Source organism: Centropristis striata, chromosome 17 (genome assembly GCF_030273125.1).
Source record: "Centropristis striata isolate RG_2023a ecotype Rhode Island chromosome 17, C.striata_1.0, whole genome shotgun sequence".
Taxonomy (NCBI): Eukaryota; Metazoa; Chordata; class Actinopteri; order Perciformes; family Serranidae; genus Centropristis; species Centropristis striata.
In genome coordinates this window covers 9,019,499-9,038,203 of record NC_081533.1, presented here as the reverse complement: position 1 = coordinate 9,038,203, position 18,705 = coordinate 9,019,499, and the positions used below count along the sequence as shown (strand labels likewise).

The following is an 18,705-nucleotide window of genomic DNA, read 5'->3' as shown; positions in this document are numbered from 1 at the left end:
TTAACACTAATGTTTACAGTAAACTGCAAAATAGAAAATTGTTAAGTCTCTCTCCTTAACCAAAGTTTCACCATACTAGTGGTGGACACTAAATAAGTACTTTTACTTTAGTATTTTGAAGTACTTTTAGCCTACTTTACTAGTATTTCCATTTTATGCAACTTTATACTTACAATCCACTACATTTCAGAGGGAAATACTGTACTTCCTAAACCTTTGCTCATTATCCTCAAGTTGTTGACTAAATTAATAGTAGCCTATAATTATAAGTATTAATTTTCTCATTTCATGGAAACAAGCCAGCCCAGGCCTAGTTTCAGAGTGCACTTTGGAGGCCCAGGTTATAAAATGAAGCTTTTTGTTTATTTATTTGTTTGTTTTTAGTGGTAATAGTGACCAAAATGAGTCACCCTCAGACAATACTGCTGACAACCTAGGGCATATGCTTGGACGAAGGCCTGAAGAGTGTGGGTTAGGGTTAAGTTAAAATGCAGCGCTCTCCTGCATGCCTAAGTAGGCCACTTTAGGTGTGTGGCCCCCCATCCCCTCTGCTGTCATGGTCCTGTCCTCATTCCACCTGGCAAGACCATCAACCAGATAGGCCTGGAAAAAGGTGTCCCTTGCCAGGGTTACTTTAAAAAATTTGAAATATATTCTACATCTAACATGGAAACTTGACAATGTGCACCGTTTACCTGAGATGAATCTGTTCATATGCAGATGAAAATTCTCCAATGAGGTCGAACCTCCGGGACAGTGAAGAAGGGCGTCCCAGTACCGGTGTGCCAGTCTGCGTGTACAGCTGGAAACCTGGAGGGTCCTGGAGACAGGGGATGTGTTCATGCTGGGCCTTCCAGATTTCCGCCATCCTTGCGGAATTGATCAGAGGCCCACTGAGTGTTGCAGCCTCTCTCTCCATCATATGCTTCGATCAACTCCTTAAGCATGGCTTCCATCTCCCTGCTTTCCCAGACGGCCCTCCTGCAATGAAGCTGCTTCTCTGCCTTGGTAAAATGGTGTGTCACATATCCTTCTGTGGGACGCATGTGACTTGCCTTCAGCTCTGCCGGCTTGTCTTTACTCTCTCTTACATGTTTTTATTTTCCTAATTATTTCAAGTAAACATTTTATATATTCTGACTTCTGAGAGGACCTTCACAGCTTCTCTCAGTTTCCTTTCCTTTTGTTTGTTAATGGGCCGTTAATAGCTAACAGGCTAACAGTTAGCTCTGTAGTAGTACAGTGTGTATGTGCTGCTGCTGCAGGAGGTGTTCGCTTAGTTTCGCTTGATCTGTTTGTTTACAAAAAGCACAATTCAATATCACTATGTTTATTATTATAATTAGCCATGCTGCTTTGTTTATGATCAGCTGCTGACGTTGTGCACAGTTAGTGATGGTGGCAACAGTTGCATCTCCCGTGTTGAATCCGTAGCGTATGTGGTCACGGATCACGGTCGAAACTGTTGCTAGGCGATTAAGCTATAATCGAAAGTGTTGTCCTTTCTTTACATTTAATTCAATATAACACACACACCAAACACACCACAAACATGGTGTGTTAACAGGAAATATGATACCTATACATAGCCTATATTCATGGCAGGGTTTTTATTTATCCTTTTTTTGAAAGTCTCACCAGTTGATGTTAGGAAAAAAGATATCAGATATATACAGTCACTTTTCAGCCAAACGGTTTGACAGATTGTTAAAATGTTATCAGATTTGTTTCTCTGAACAAACACATGATGATCTTAGAATATGATGCACTGCTGCGGATTAAACTACCCAGATGGATATAAAGGGGGTAAATGAGCACAAACATGTAGTGGAGTGTTCCTGCACTCAAATGTATTATTATTATTATTATTATTATTATTATTGCACATCTAAATAAAACATTCACGTCATTCAGTTTCTTATTGTGTCTTCTGTGGAGTAAAAAGGCTACAGAAGCTAAAACTGTTCACTGTTTATTTTAATGTAATGTTCATATTAGGTAAAAGCTTTCACTTTTCTTCCAAAGGGAAACATTGAATGTTTAATCAGAAAAGAAATGTGTGTTTCCCTGTGTGACCACCAGAGGGCAGCAGCTCATTAAATTAAACTGGCCACATGAAGCACAGACTCCTGCTTCAGTTTATTAGTTTTGCTATGGTTGGTACCAATGGATTAGGGCTTCTAGTTTTCTCTGAGAGAAAAAATCTAAATCAACCATTTTTTACTTAATAACTTTTCCTCTATCTGGATTTCCAACAGTGTTTAGATTACTGGCGGTTCAACGACGATGACAAGAGGCATCTGCTGTCATATTGTGGGTTATATAAAACATTAAAATTTATCTTACCAACACCATAACACACCTGTTGTTACCTTATTTTTACAGTCAGTGGTTGTTGTGGGCTGTATTGGAGGTCAGCAGGTCGATCTTAGAGTTATAAACTAGCTGTTTGACATGAATGATAACACAGTCTGGAGGGTTACATGTCTTTATTATTGAAATTCTGAAATCTGACACCCAAAGGCCCTATTGATTATACAGCCATAACATAATGTCTTACACAGAACTTATCATATCAATGTATCAAATCAGCAAAGTAACACATAATGTCCACAGGATCCGACAGCGCCACGACTCCGTCAAGGCTCTGTTGATGTTTCATTGTCCGTTGGAAGTGTCAGAAGTGAGGCGTCTGTATATCACACATTTACAATAGAGCTCAGAGTTTTTTTTCTACACATTCCTCCAGTGTCACAATCACATTAAATACACATATATAGTATTATTCTATTAAGTTTTTGGTTGCCCGGTTACATCTTTGTAGCTTTTGCTTGTTTGGATTGTCTGAATCAAAGTGAAAATTGATGCATCTGGTCTGTTTTGTATTTAGTCTGGTTTGCTTTCACAGTGCAGAAATGTAAGCGGACCAAATAAAACAAAAACGTTTGCCAATGGGGCGTGTACGACGGTGGAGGGCTGGAAATATACTCACACTATTTCTGATGGGTTTAAAAGTTGGCGGTAAAAAATATAAACACGGACTAAACAAAGCAACATGGAACCGAGCACAAGCCGAGTACATTTGATTATAACAGCTGTAATCCTGCTCTGGTGTTCCCACCAAACTAATTTGGAGAGAGAGGCTCAGAACGAGCACCTGTTGAGGCTTCGGGTAGTCAACAATGTGTTGATCTATTATTCCCATAGATGATGTGCTGCAATCAGACATCCGTATAATCTGAAAAGGCGAGCCTTGATACACTTACTACCACAATCTGCTTCTACCACGGAGGCAAATATTAAGTTATTTTGAGCAATATGTTGATAATTCTGCAATGACAAATTACCGTTTTTGGTTCATTTTCTTTAATTGGGTCGGATTCTGGTCGTATTACATTCACAGTGCAATCAAACTGCACTCGGATCTGTTTGGAAATGAATGTTTTTGTCTGCACCAGAGTACGATTGGAGCTTTCACAAGCAACCAAACTAACCATAACAAGGATTTTACCGCATCAGAGTTTGATTAAAATGGATTAAACTTCGGGTTGTGAAAGCACCCTTAAGTTCATCACGTATACCCATGCAACTTGAGAACTTTGTTGACGATTTGTAGAACGTCTGGAATAAAATCCATTTATTAATTGCATAACTGCATAGTCTAGCTCTATATAAAGATGAACAAATGGGTATCGATGAGTGTATAACAAATAGTGTACTAGTATGTATATTATCACTGCTAAAAAGGGTGAACACCAGTCACAGGGGTTTCTTACAACCTTTCAACCTGTCTCTTGTCCCTCGGAGTGGCACAAAACAAATCTACAAGACATTTTTAATTAACTATTAATAAAGCCTTTAGTTTCAACTTACTAATGATTTATAAAGGTTCATTGTAGTGGAACATTATTGTTTAGGAGACAAGGATGGTCATGACAACATTCAGACACGGAGGCTGTGCTTACAATACATTAATCTAAACCGGATGATTTTAGGTGTTTTTTATAGACCGGAGGAACTTTTCATTGTCTCCTCCAGTTTAATTTGAGAAAGTTTTAGAAAGTGAACAGTGATGTAATCGCAATATTATTGGTCAAACTTGGCAAAGGCAGTGCCGACAAGCACCACTTTTAAAAATCTGTTTGATCTTTAAACAACACAGGCACAGCTAACAACAAAAAAAATGGAAGAAAAAACAGATTGACAGTTACTAAGAATATATGCAATGGGCAAGTACAATATGATTTTGTATTGTTTCACACCTAGCCAGATTAGCTAAATTTGCTAAACTACTAAAAAGTTAAATTGTCCTCAGAAAATAGACAACAAACTAAATTATTTTTTTGTGGTCCAACCCTGAAGTTAGCATCATGAGTTCCCCTATAGGATTCAGGATCATTGCAGAAAATAAACGTTTTTTATGTCTATGCATTTTATACAGCAGGATAATCTTCACAGATGACCTCCACTTGTATGATGTTTGAAGCGTTAATGCAGCCAACAGAAGTAAAAAGTAAAGAAATGTTATGCTATAGAGAACTACACCGCAGTCACATGACTCCACTACCGTTAGCTTCAGACGCCCTCTGACAAGCTAACCAGCTGTTTGACTAGCTAGCCAAACCATAGCCTGATAAATTGATATTGACCTAACACTAAATAAAACGAGACTAGAGGCTGTGAGTCGGACTAGTGACAGAGTTCCCCTCCATACTTAATGTCCCGACAGCCCTTTAGCTTGTGTTAACTGCAGTTCTTATTTCAGCTTCTAATTATCTTTCTAGGCTTCTAACATACTTTATATGAAATGGCAAAAACAAAGCAGGAATACAAAAATATACAAAATCCACCACCATAATTTTCCCTTTCCAGTATTTCCATGTGCTAGAATTGGTCTGATCAGCTTAAGCAATAAAAAAATGCCTCACTTTTTGCACGGGCATTTGCACTTGATACGGTTTTTGGTGAATAATATTAAAGCTGCCAATCCAATTCCCAGTAACCCACCCAGCAGACCTCCCAGCACAGCTGCTATTGTAGGTGTCACCTCACCTTCACGCGCAAGATACCCTGTCACACATCCGGCCATTATTCCACAAAAACCAGTTGCTTTAAGAATGGTTATCTTGGTTTTGAGATTGGATCTAATTTCATCTGCACTTTGTACCTGTTTAGGTAAGGATGCTTCAGCCTCTTTGAGCATCTTAGGGGTGTAGCATCCTCCTTTCGCTTTCTTAACCCTTGCTTTGATCTTCTCCACCAGCTCAGTGACCTGCTGGTCACTCTTATGTTTGTTATCAAAAACGTGATATCCATTGTTGCAAGTTATGATCAGGTCATGGAGATGCTTATTTGATTCAATCAACTCTAGAATGGGTTTTTCTAGACTTTGTCCACAGGTGAACAAGACCATCGTGTAATCAAATATGTTTTTGCCAAAAGTCTGGCGAATGATTTCCACCATTTGCCTTTCCTCCTCTGTGTACTTGTCGGTCACACTCAGCACAATCAGGAACACATGAGGACCAGGCTCGGCATATCCGATGGATTTCTTGATCTCGCTCACCAGCTCCTCGTCAGTCTTGTCGATGTTAAACAGACCTGGAGTATCAACAACAACCACGTCTTGTACGCCAGTCTTCCCTGTTTCCCTCTTGCACATCTCTGTGAGAGCAGACAGACCACCCTTGGATTTGAATGCTTCTCTGCCCAGAATGGTGTTTCCTGAAGCACTCTTCCCAACTCCAACCTTCCCAAGCAGTACGATCCTCAGTGCCGGCTCTTCACCTGCTGGAAAATTTAAAGAGGTTGATCATAAAGCAATTGTCTCAGTCAGGATGTGGTTATTTCAAACACAGAAAACTATCATAGTCGATTGGATTTTTTAATTTAAGAAACAGAAAAGATGTTCAGAGTTCTATCCCTCTCATGGCTGTACAGAAGCTACAGAGCCTAGCTTAGCATTCAGACTGGAAACTTTGAGCTTATCTGTGTCTATCATCTTTCTAACCCACTTGATGAAACAACGGCCACTTCCATAACCTTTAACGCAGTGTTGATTGCTGAATTCCCATTGAATCCAAAATCAAACAGGTCATGCAAAATATGACCACTATGTACAGCAGACTGGTGGTAAGCAACCGCTGCATCAAATGCTGCGTCCACACCAGGCCTGGAATTTTGTAATTTTAGGGGCATTTTATGGGTTCTTGTATATTTTACTTTAGGCATCTTATTTTGACGGTCTTCTTGTAAATTCTGTGGTAGATTCTGTTAACACACCGCATTCTTATTTTGAAAGCTGCATGCGTTGAGCAACAGGAAGTTATTCAAAACAGTAAGTCACAGTTTAGTGTAATTAAAACAACTTTAACTGTTAGCTAATGTTAGCTTGCGGCTACCGAACGGCATATGCAACAGTTTATTTGGACCTCTGACGACCCGGACAGGCTGATAGTATTTAGTTCGGAATGCACACACACGCAGACAGGTAGGCACGGCAGCTCGGTATATTCAGTGTGTGTGTGTAAGTGTGTGAATGCGCGCATGTCTCGGAGGAGGACAGAGAAGTGGGTTGGGGTTTTGACTGACTGACGGGTGACAGACACTTTGCTGAGGCAACGGCAACACAACACTAAATAACTTTATATTATGAAAAGTGTAAAAATAGCTTGAAATGTGACATTGAGACTCTGGCGGGACGGCTTGGCCGGTGATAGATTTGTGTCAAACTATCATTATAGTCCATCTTAGCAGTTCACGCCAGGCTCCAATCAAACCCACAACAGATGATAAATATCATCAAAAGATGCATTTTTTTTCCTCAAAAGATGCAGGTTTCAAAGCTGTGTTGAAAGGAAGGAGGCAGACTAGAAAACTACAAAACCAACTGGTGCAGTGGGGCATCAAGACTTCAGGGCAGATATTTTTTTTAACAGCACGAGGCCAAGTTGGCGTGGCCCTCGTGAAATTCCTGCCCTGGTCCACACTACCAGTGACAACACAGGCTACAAGTCATTTTCCATGGACACCAATTACACAAAGCTACAGGCTGATCAATTATCTGATCAATTATCACTATGCGACAAATCAGACTTTTCAACCAATCACGTTTTTGTTTCGCTGTCGGGGAGTCACTTAACCAGGTAGGCCTATGCAAGGTTATTTAAAAATGCAGTTGTGGTAATGTGTTTTTATGTATTGTTAATGTTTTGGGCACTCAACTCATGATACAATATGATTTCCGATACAGGGTAAACAATACAATTTTCTCACAATTTTTACTGCAAAACACTAACTACGCAATGAAAGCATATTTGAAATATATATATATATATTATATATATATATATAAATTTATTAAAACTACTAAATACAATTTCTCTTATCTTAGAGAAATAAAAGGGATTCCCTTCAATTTGTTAGAGGTAAACTATGCAAAACAATGCAGATGTCCTCTCAACATTAAAACTAAAAATATATTTTATGCTAAATAACAAAAAGCATTGTGATTTTTTAAAACAAAATACCACATCAAAATAACTTAATTAATAATGCAAATCTATAAAATATCTTCAAATAAACAATCTAAGACTTGCATGTGTTCCTAAATAAATGTTAATTTATTGTTTTGTTTAATTTTTTTTCAGTTTGTCAGCTTTTAAAAACTAGTTCTGGTTCTTTACCACACAGCAGCTTTTCAACATGTTTCTGTTGCTAGCAGACAGAATTAACAACAAGGCTCCTTCATTCAATACAAATTCAATGGAGAGACATGATTGGTTTCCCCTCTGGTGGGGGAGGGGCTTAAGTGGGCTCTGTCTTTTTTCAGTCCTTTATCATCCTTTAAAACAGTAGTTTTGGGAGCAACATTTAGCACACTTCAAAAATGTTTCATTGCATGAAAAAAAAAGTGAATTACATGGTTTTTAATGCAAATGCAAAACTTTTGTATTGACAGCGAAGAAAATTTTTGGCTTCACAATCAAAACTATCTGATTCGACATTTGGATTAAAAAGTTCATAATAAACTTCTGCATTCAGAAAGAAAATGGATTTGCATTAATTTGTTTTTAATGCATTTTCTTTGTGGAAATTGAAATAAAAAGTGTTTAATTGCAAGCAATGTCAATCTCAAATGTTTTCTGTTTAGACACAACAGTAACCCCATAACAAACACATTTCTAAACAGTATATGATAAATGTTTCATTGTTTTACAAATTATTTCTAATAATGATTACCAAATTATTTGTAATCCTTTATTTTGATATACGTATTGATATAGAAAAAGTTAATTTTATGTGTGCAACAATAAACACATTATAGTATGACTAATAATAAGTAAAGAGTATTTTATTGTTAGTTAAAAGTAAGTTTAAGCAATATATATAACGTGCAGTTGTATCTAAAGATATATAAATGAATAGTAGAAATGTCCATAAAATTGAAGGATTTTCTTCACATAAAGTCATAATGTCCTGGCTTTAATAACTAATCCACTGAAAGATCTCACATCTAAAAATTGAAATGACTAAAAATTATATAAACCAGAAATAAACCAGTGAATGTAACTTCATCTGGAGCTTCAGGTTGTTAGTAACTATCCAAAACCATAACTGAATTATACTTATCATTCACTTAAAACGTCTTGTTTGTGAGAAGATAATTCAAAATTAGCATAATACAAATAGCATTTGAAAAAAAATTGATGTGTGATGTTAAAGTTATAAAATATGAACATTTATAGTTGCGAATGTCCGGTTGGTAGTTAAATACATTTACATGAAGGGTTAAATAGCTGCTCTTTGTCAGAAATCATGGAAAACCACTCGCTGAAAACTTGTCTGATATTGTTTCTAAAATTCCTCATAAGTCAGTTGGTAAAAGATAACAAATCTTCCTATTACTACTACACTGTTATTGCTGTAGAAGAATTGTACTTACCCACTAAAGGTTCTCCAGTAGGCTCCTCTTTTTTGGAATAGCTGCTCATCTTTGATGTCTTGTCTCTGTGGATGTCTTGTTGTGACTATTTTAATTTCCATCTCAACATTTTATTATATAGGCTGCTTCTAGTTCCCTCCCCTGAAATACACGTCACCTGTTCCCAGCTGAGAACTGGCCAGTCACAAGTGAAAATGTGGCTGAAAGCAGCAAATCAGAGGGCTGAGCTCAAGTACACTAACACAAGTCTACCTCCTCAACAATGCCAGCCAGCTTCTTTCAGCTAAAGTTGTGAAAAAAAAAAAAATGTTAAGAAATCCCAGCAATAAGACTGGTTGTACAGGTAGTTTCTGAGCTAAACATACAGGATTTCAAAATAAAAGTGGTCCAGGACCACATTGCAGGAGCAAATGAAGATAGTTTGACATTTTGGGAAGTCTACCTTCCCTCACTTATGTTCAGATTGAAACCACTCTGCAAGTTGCAGATTGTTAGCTTAGTTTAGCATACAGGCTGTAAACAAAGTGAGTTGTCTGGCTGGTATAATCTATACACAAACTGTAAAATACAATTATTTTTAAAATAATCTGGTAAAAATTTGTCGGACTATTTCTTGGATGTGAGCAGTGACTTCCTTCAGTCTTAAAGGAGGGAAACGTGTTTTTATATTTGTCAACCTGGATCTTATTTTCTCATGGTTTTGTGTCTAAATGACCAATGGGAACACCAATTTCTGAACTCCAATATGAAGCGAGGGTGCTAGCCAAGTTAAGTCAGGTTAATTTATTTATATAGCGCATTTAAAAACATCAGGATTCGAACACATGTGCTTTCCAGTCGAGGCAGATGGGTGAGGATCTGCCACAATGCAGATAGACATGATCAAAAATAAAAACGCATTAAAACATAATGCAAAGCAACAATTACAAGATAAAATGGGACCAAAAGTCTCATTTGTCTTCTTTACCTTGACTCCGTTGTATCTTGGGGATTTTTGGGTCAGAGTCAATGTCCTAAAATAGGAGGAAGGGAAAAATAGAAAACAATCAACATGTTAAAGCGGTAAGAGAATGTTAGTTATACTGGATGTGACAAAAGCCTGGTGTGAACTGAAAGGTAGGCCTTTAAATTTGTTTTAAAATGATCAACGGTGAAACAGGACTTAATGTCCAGAGCTACCTTTGTTTTGTCCAAAAAGTGGTGGAATGGGGCAATCCCAAATTGTGCACCTTCACACATCCACTAAAAAGGCTTATGTTTGCCACAAGCCGTGTTTCCATTAAAGTTGAAGCAAAATTTTGAAATGCGACATTAAAGAAAATGTGAATTAGGGACATTTCCATGAACAAATAAACAAAGCTGCAAAAATGTACTCTGGTCAGAAGATGGCAGTGTAATGTAATGCCGTAGGCTAATCGGTCAGTAAACAGAAGAAGAAGAAGAAGAAGAGAGAAAACGGGAAACAAAAAGAGGTTGCTGATCTGAGAGAAAATGGAGAGAAGACTTCAGGAATTGGATTAAATTATGCAACTTCTAATTGTTCTTTTATGTCAAAGAAACAGCTGATCAGTCATGTAAAGTCATGTTAAATGTTCTCCTTCAGAACTTTCAGAAAAAGTTTCCATCTCCTGTTTAGCGCATTAACTTTTTTTTGAAAAAGACCAAAAACTTAAGCGAGTGTAAAAACTTGTATGCGCATTTAAGAAAGTCTTCAAAATGTGCCGAGAAATCTGTTGATGAAAACACGGCTACTGACAGGCTCAGATTGTTATTAGAAATGTCTCATTTTCACCTTCTGTCTGATTTGATCTGTTTGTTACTTACCAAGTCTCACTCAAGGAGAAGTTCAGTGTTCTGAAGTCTGGAGTTTGCTCTTACATCACTTTCAGGACGATGAACATGAAACCAGCTGCAGTGAAGTTGTCCAGACATGGGTTCTAACCTCAAATCTATTTGCTCCGTCTCGATTTGGATTCCACTTATTTGCCATGTTTTGATTGTTTCAACACATGAATCCCTTCCCACACGGAAACTCCACATAAAAAGCAGAAAAACCAAATTAGCCAAAGGTCCCTATACTTTATCTAATGACATCCAGCTATTAGATCCTGTTTCTAACACTTCTGGAGAGCTGAGATCATTTATGTAAAAACTGACCTGTTGTTAATACAATATTGGGACCACAGGTATGCCACAGATTTACGTTGTTCATTTGTGCATGTTGAACTGACTTGAATGGAAAATGCAACACCATTTCTCATCTTAGCCTCTAAAATTGTGTCTGGGTCCCCTTTGAGTTTGTTGGCTGTTTCCTTGCCAGCATACAAACTCAATAGTTATGTTTTTATGGCCCCTACAGATCTCTAAGATCTCTCTCCAGAGAAAAGAGGGTGTGCAAGCATGCAGTCAACTCTTCCCCTACTCAATCAGACTTCAATCAATCAGACTTTGTTTGTATTGTATGAAAAGTGCTATACAAATAAAGATACAACACAAAGTGCTTTACATAAGAAAGGAGAAAGTAATAATAATAATAATGATAAAAATACCAAAACATAGAAACAAGCAAACACCCTCCGCCCTGACCCTCCATCCCACCAAGTAAGGTAAGAAAAAAAGTAAGGTACGAAAAAGAAAAGAAAATAAGATTAAAAAAAAAAAAAGAAAAGTAAATAATAACAATAAAAAGTTTTTTTTTTAAAAACAAACGAAAAAAGCTAGATAAAAAATATAAAACAATAAATAATTAAGAAGTAGAGCATGATAATATATATTACATTACATTACATGTCATTTAGCAGACGCTTTTGTCCAAAGCGACTTACAATAAGTGCATTCAACCTGATGGTACTAGACATAGACCATAGGAATCAAGTAAGTACATAACTTTAAGAGCTAACTGTCATCGCTAAAGGAGTGCTATATATATATATATATATATATATATATATATATATATATATATATATATATATAGCATCTCTAAAAATGGTTCAAGTAAAAGCCAAATGAAAAAGATGAGTCTTAAGTTTGCTCTTAAAAATATGAAGCATCTCTGATGGCCTCAGGTCTTCATATTAAAAGGCCACTCCCAGAAGACCTGAGGGTCCTCCAGGGTTCATAGGATAAAAGTAAATCAGATAAATAGGCTGGACTAAGACCATTAAGAGATTTATAAACCAGTAAAATAATCTTAAAATTGATTCTGAAACGCACAGGCAGCCAATGCAGAGTCTTTAAAATAGGTGTAATATGAGCTCTCTTTCTGGTCTTTGTCAACAGACAAGCAGCTGAATTTTGTAATAATTGTAATCGATCAAATTTTTTGTTAGGTAGACCAGAAAGTAGAGCATTTCAATAGTCAATTAAACAGGTATTAAAAGCATGCATCAATGTCTCTGCTTTAGCTTGAGAGAGGAATGGTCGTACTGTGGCAATGTTCTTAAGATGATAAAAGGCAGTTTTGGTAATATTTTTTATATGGGGCTCGAAGCTAAGATCACAATCGATGATAACTCCCAGGTTTTTAACTTGTTGACCAGGGTTAAAATTCAGTTATAATAATAATTAAAACTTCAGTTTTGTCCTGGTTGAGCTGTAAAAATGATCTGCCATCCACTGTTTTATGTCTAAAATACAGTTAAAAAGGGCATCTGTTGGCCATGAGTCATCAGGAAATGTGGCAATGTAGAGCTGTATGTCATCAGCATAGCTATGGAAATTAATGCTGTGTCTCCTGATGACGTCCCCAAGTGGGAGCATGTAAAGGTTAAAAAGAGTTGGTCCTAAAATTGAACCTTGGGGAACACCACAATTAATTTTAAAACTACTGATTGAACAATTACCTATACTTACAAAAAATATCTGTCATTCAGGTAAGATTTGACCCAGTAAAAAACAGTACCAGAGAAGCCAAACAAATTCTTTAATCTCTTTAAAAGAATTGAATGATCAACTGAATCGAAGGCTGCAGTTAAATCGAGTAATACTAAGATGCTGGGTTTTTTCAAGTCCATATTGCATCTGAGATCATTTACCACCTTTACTAGAGCTGTCTCAGTGCTGTGATTGGCCCTAAAACCAGATTGGAACTTTTCAAAAATGTCGTCTGAGTTGACAAAATCATTTAACTGAGTAAAAACAAGCTTCTCTAAAATTTTGCTTAAAAATGGCAAGTTTGATACTGGTCTGCAATTACTAATTGAGGAATCTAGATTGTTTCTCTTCAGCAGAGGCTTGACTATGACAGTCTTTAGGCTAGTGGGAAAGGTACCCATCTGAAGAGAATAATTGACAATTGTGAGCAACTGTTCCTCTAAAATACTAAACTTTTTTTTAAAAGGCTGTGGGAATCAGATCTAAAATACATGTTGAGGTTTTTAACTGGGTTAAAAACTTACCAAGCATTTCAGCATCAACCAGGACAAAGTTCTCCAGTGTTTTCTCACATAAAAGCAAAGGATCTTGGGAGTTTTTATTCGAAGACTACTGCTCTCTAATTTTCCTGCTCATTTGGATTTGGAGATAGTCACATCAAGCGGTGCGTCAAGATTTTAATAAGTGCACACAAGGTTTACTACAACAGCAGTCAGCCCAGAGACCACGACAGAAGGTCTCTCAACTGCTTCAAATGCAACAGGAGCCAACAGAGTGAATTACTCTGGAAGACAGCAGCCAGCAGTCTGCAACCATACCCAGCAAAGGACTGCTGGATCCCAATAAGAACCAACTCTTCACCCTTTTTCTGCACCTCTCTTCACAATTCTTCACATGTATGGACTGGTATGTGCTGGGCATTAATTAAGATAGGAACAAGCAAGAGGTTAGGCACAAGATTTTAACCTGCTATCGGTTATTTGGTTTAATGTGGGTTGTTAACAACATGGTCTCGCAGGAATCTGTGAAATAGCTACGGATTTGCTAAACTCAACATCCGTGGAATAGCCACGGAATCACTCAAATTTCCATGAAACGGACATGGATTTCGCTACAATGCAAGTTAATGACAGTCATATCCCGTGGCTATTCCAACATACAAAGTGATTATGTACATTCACTTAGTGAATATTTAGATAATAAAACATATATTTCTCGCTAGAGATGTGATCAAAATCCATTTTTATGCAGAAACTAAGTCAAAATATTGATTTTTTCACTAAAAATGAGAGAACTGTCCGCCATGTTTTTTGTTCTGACCACCGGGACCTTGAAAGTCATGTGACTTGGAACAAACCAATAGGAAAAAATATCCAGTTGTCAGTTTCACGGAAATTTGAGTTATTCCGTGGCTATTCCACGGATTTTGAGTTAAGCGAATCCGTGGCTATTTCACGATTCCTGTGAGACCATGTTCGTTGTTAAGTATTATTGTTGTGATATCTGTGCAGGTTATTGGTGTTAGGCTTTGTTACACTACTTAAAGTACAAGCAGTTCCTCCTGAAGGATCATATTATTAATTCAGACATATCCTGGACGTCCACAGCAGCTACAGAGCAGCAGGAGGATTATTTTAGCCAAAGTGGAAGGAAATGGAGGTATCTGCTCCACTTTATCTAAAATGAATTGTAGTCGGTCTTTGACATGCAACTCCAGCAATTTTTTCTTAAAAGTGTATTCTTAGGAATTTGTTGAAATTATGTTTTAAATATTGACTTAAATTATGTGCTAAACATTTTTTTTTATTTTCAGTTGCATGTTTTCGTAAGATGAATAAGGCCTGTTTAAACAGTGCTGGTTTGACTATGTCTGAGCAGGATAATGCTGCTACACTGACCTTCCAGAAACACAATCAGATGTTGTCGTTGGAAGGTGAGACGTGATGAACTCCAGCACACTTCACATTCTGTTGGGCTGCTGTTGTTTAAACAGTTGGAATCTGAATGCATTCACCAGTTTAACCGAAACATTCCTGCACTTTTACACATTCCACATTCCACACACACCACACTGCCCTGGAATGTACAATGTGTACGTTTCTATGGAAACGAAGAGAGAGTGAACGAATGAAATAGAAAAATAAAGACATATTACAGACCTACAAACACAATAGGTGATTTATATTTAACAAAAGAGTTAACTGGAGGATATTTATATTTATTTATTGAATTTCAGTCATTCATTCAGCCTTGACCTCATTTAATGGCAGCCTGAAGTCATTCGGTAGATAATCCTGAAAATGAACCAACATTTTCACCCGTAAAGGCCATCTAACACGATAAATAAAAGTGAAAGACTGCACAGTTTTGTTTGCACCATCTTTTATTTGTGGATGCAAAATTGTTACATACAAAAATAACTTGATAAATCACCATCAATACCCCACACATCATCATTTGTCTTTAGAAAGAGTACAAAGAACATTTTCTGTTTTAATGCAGCATAATTTCATACATTAAATAATTGCATTTTACCTTTATTTCATTTAACACAGCAGGAGACGACATTGGCACAAGTAACTACTCTGGCACATTTTTCAATTTATTTCCAAAGCTCTTCTCAGCAAGCTACCTGAATATCTAACATATATTTTTGCTATAGATCAATTTGACCCTTCACGAGATCTTTAACAATCACAGAGGGAACACTGACACTGAGCTGCACGCAATAACAATCTGCAGGAGATTGTAAAATTAGACCCTTTTAATTAACTGAAGTCCCTTTAGACAGACACCGAAAAAATCCACCGGGCCCATCTGCGGCGTGTTGCGTGAGTGTATTTGGTCCGTGCTCAACGCGGCATCAACACCCACCGGGAGCATTTAAAAAGCGACGCTTCTTGCTTGCGCCACAGTGTTTACTTGCTTATTTGATCATTTTCATCGATATTTGCTCTTCTACCATGGGTAAGTAGGCTTCGTAGTTAAATGTTTTGTGTTTTTTGTGTGATTTAACTTGTGTTTATTGTTGTTTCATACCTTCCATGCAATAGCCTGTGTACATCACAACACATTTATTACTATTTTATTCTATTCTATTTTATTTAGTTTTACTGTTTTTAGTATTTTATTGTTTTTATTTATACCTATTTGTGTATGATTTATTCTATTTTAATAACTGTACAGTGCTTTGGTCAACTGAGGTTGTTTTTAAATGTGCTCTATAAATAAACTTTGACTTGACTTGACTTGACATCTATTTACTGCCTAAATTACAGTTATAAACTACGCAATGTTGATCTAGTGATGTGAAGTACGACCCGGAGTCTGCTCATGGTGTTTTATTTTGAAAATTGACTGGATTCGCTCTGCAATTTATGCCTGCTTCCTGTCAGAATGATCCACTCTCTGTCCAGCTTAACGCTTGCTACTCGTGTCGAGCGCCAAATATAGAAAAGACACGTAATTCACGAGTGGCCGTACATTGAGGCGCGTATGGGACGCGTCTGAAACGAAACACTACCGAGCCAGTGGCGGTTGATACATTGACAATAATGGCCGCGTATGACAGGCCCGGTGGATTTTGGGGGTTACAGAGCAGTGTGAATGCTTGCTTTGATGTCAGTGGACTGTGTGATTTTCCTGTTAAACAACTTTCTGAATTTAGCTGAATCTTGAGCTTAGAGCCGTCGAGCTATGGCCTCAAACACAGAATCAATCTTTTTCAGACATAAATCTGCATTCTCCTTGCCCATTATGGACTCTAACCCTAACCCTACTACTAGGTTTAAAAATGTCACATCATGTTCTGATTCGGGGTTGGTCTCTTTCTTCATCTTCTCGATGGCTTCCTGTGCCTTTTTCAACATGTCACTGGTGTAATGCTGCCCATTGTTGTCTTCTACCATGGCGTTAATCTTCTTTAGCAGCTCAGGCACCTGCTCCATGTCGTTCTTGTCGGTGTTCTCAAAACAATGGTGTCTGGCAATAAAGTCCAGGCTGCGGATTTTCTTTCTGTCCTCATTGGTAATCTCATATTTATCTCTGTTGGTGAACAAGGCAATTGTGTATTTTTTTGACTCCTCACCAAAGATCTTCTGAATGATATCCACCACTGCTTCATCGTATTTCGTGAAACGCTCTGGCTTCAGCACAAGCAGGAACACGTGAGGACCAGGAGCAACATATGTGAAGTATTCCATGATGTCTTTCTTCACCTCTTCTTTTGTTTTTCTCGTGTTCAGCACACCTGGAGTATCGATAACAACCAGTTTTTGACCACCAAACTCGACTGTTTCTCTCCTGCACTCTGTTGTCTGTGAGGAAGCAGACTGCTCAGTTACAGCAGGTCTTCCCAGGAGGGTGTTCATGACCGAAGTCTTCCCAACTCCAGTCTTTCCCACGAGCACAATCCTCAACTCCGGCACCTTCAGCTCTGTAGGAGAATTTAAACATCATCATTATTAGTTATTATGAATCAGGAGCTTATATACAGAGGTGATCTGATGCAGCTGAGTGCGCAGGTTATCATTGAATGTATACTTATTGAGTGTTTCAAAAAGTTCTGACATTATCTAACAGAAGAGATGCGGAAAGACCTTTGACTTTCTGCAGAAGCTGAAAAATGACAGATCGAGTAGTTTTGATGTTTTGCATTCTATCTTATTGGAATATGGCTATTCTTGATCAGCAAGGTTTTGCAACAACAACATTAACATTATATGAGTGTCCTTTTAACTCTTATTTATCATCATTATTTAACCTAAAGCTACCTGCTTTAGCCAACATGACTTATCATGAGTTCACCTGAGGCGGAGACAGTAAAAATGACATACATACATTCACTATGAGATTAAAAGGCACTGCAGCAGGGCATTTAAATACCTCACTACATAATCTAAGATGCAAAGTTTATGTTTACAGTTGTCTGTATCAATAATCATTTGTTTAGCAAAATTCAGTCTGAATCCCTGAGAAATAAATCACTTAATTATCACTTAAAATATAAGATCTTACAATAAGCTGTTGAATGATAAAGCATGTAAGAGTTAGGCATGATCATCCAAGTATTGATTATTTCTTAATTAGCACCATGCACTAGAATTGTCTAAAAAAGCTTAATCACAGTAAATAAAGCACATATTAAGATAAATTTAATCGAACTTCACTTGAAAAATATGTACATGCATGCTCATAAAGATGTTAATAATTAGTCTTAAAACATTTAACAATGCAATTATGCAAGATATAAATATTTTATAAACACATGAAATATAAATAAGATGCTGCAAAATGTGAATCTTTAAAATGCAGCATAAGCAATGAGTAATTCACAATCAAGTTCTGTGAAAAGTGTAAAGCTACAAAAACAAACTGTTTGCAGTTGCAGAAACTTTATTCTAATAATCTCATTCTCAAGAATAAGTTTCTTGTGAACATCATTGATGTTGATGTGGATTTAAACAGATGTTAACAAAGAAGAGAATAAGGTGTGGCTCAAACACTACAGTGAGTCAGAGTACTTTATATTAAATATACTTACCAGGTTTAGGAAGTTTGCCGGACATGTTTGCCTCATGAAAGCAGCTGATGTCTGTGATGTCTGGTTGCTGTTGATGTTTTAGGGTTCCATCTCCTCTTTTTATATTATAAAGTCTGTGTAGTCCCCTCCCCTTAAACACGTCATCTGTTACCAAGCCAGTTTGAGGAAAGAAGGCACAGACAGCCAACCAGTCACAAGTCAGAAAACAAAATATAGCTGCAAGCTGCAAATCTGAGTGGCTTTTCAAAATAAACTTCTGTATGTTTGCTGTTCTTCATTGAAAATAAGGCCAAGATTTCACACACACTCCATGTATCCACTGCCTGCAAAACATTAAGCGGGG

The 18,705-nt window shown here is 37.2% G+C and overlaps 2 protein-coding genes across 3 annotated transcripts; both read right to left on the bottom strand.

Annotated features, from left to right (window-relative positions):
- Window positions 1-3,473: 3,473 nt before the first annotated feature.
- On the bottom strand, window positions 3,474-9,014 carry LOC131989025 (GTPase IMAP family member 9-like). Of its 2 annotated transcripts, none has more exons than XM_059354190.1 (2): window positions 8,945-9,014; window positions 3,474-5,790 (listed from the first exon to the last, which is right to left on the bottom strand). In XM_059354190.1, exons 1-2 carry the CDS (start codon window positions 8,991-8,993, stop codon window positions 4,925-4,927), a joined length of 915 nt encoding a protein of 304 aa, XP_059210173.1. In that variant the 5' UTR covers window positions 8,994-9,014; the 3' UTR covers window positions 3,474-4,924. The 2 variants fall into 2 exon arrangements, with proteins under 2 accessions (XP_059210173.1, XP_059210174.1); XM_059354191.1 differs by having other exon boundaries at window positions 3,474-5,787; window positions 8,945-8,999.
- Window positions 9,015-15,237: 6,223 nt separating this feature from the next.
- LOC131989813 (GTPase IMAP family member 9-like) lies at window positions 15,238-18,428 on the bottom strand. Its single transcript, XM_059355148.1, has 2 exons — window positions 18,363-18,428; window positions 15,238-17,255 (listed from the first exon to the last, which is right to left on the bottom strand). The coding sequence occupies exons 1-2, from the start codon at window positions 18,385-18,387 to the stop codon at window positions 16,501-16,503; spliced, it is 780 nt and encodes a 259-aa protein (XP_059211131.1). The 5' UTR covers window positions 18,388-18,428; the 3' UTR covers window positions 15,238-16,500.
- Window positions 18,429-18,705: the final 277 nt, after the last annotated feature.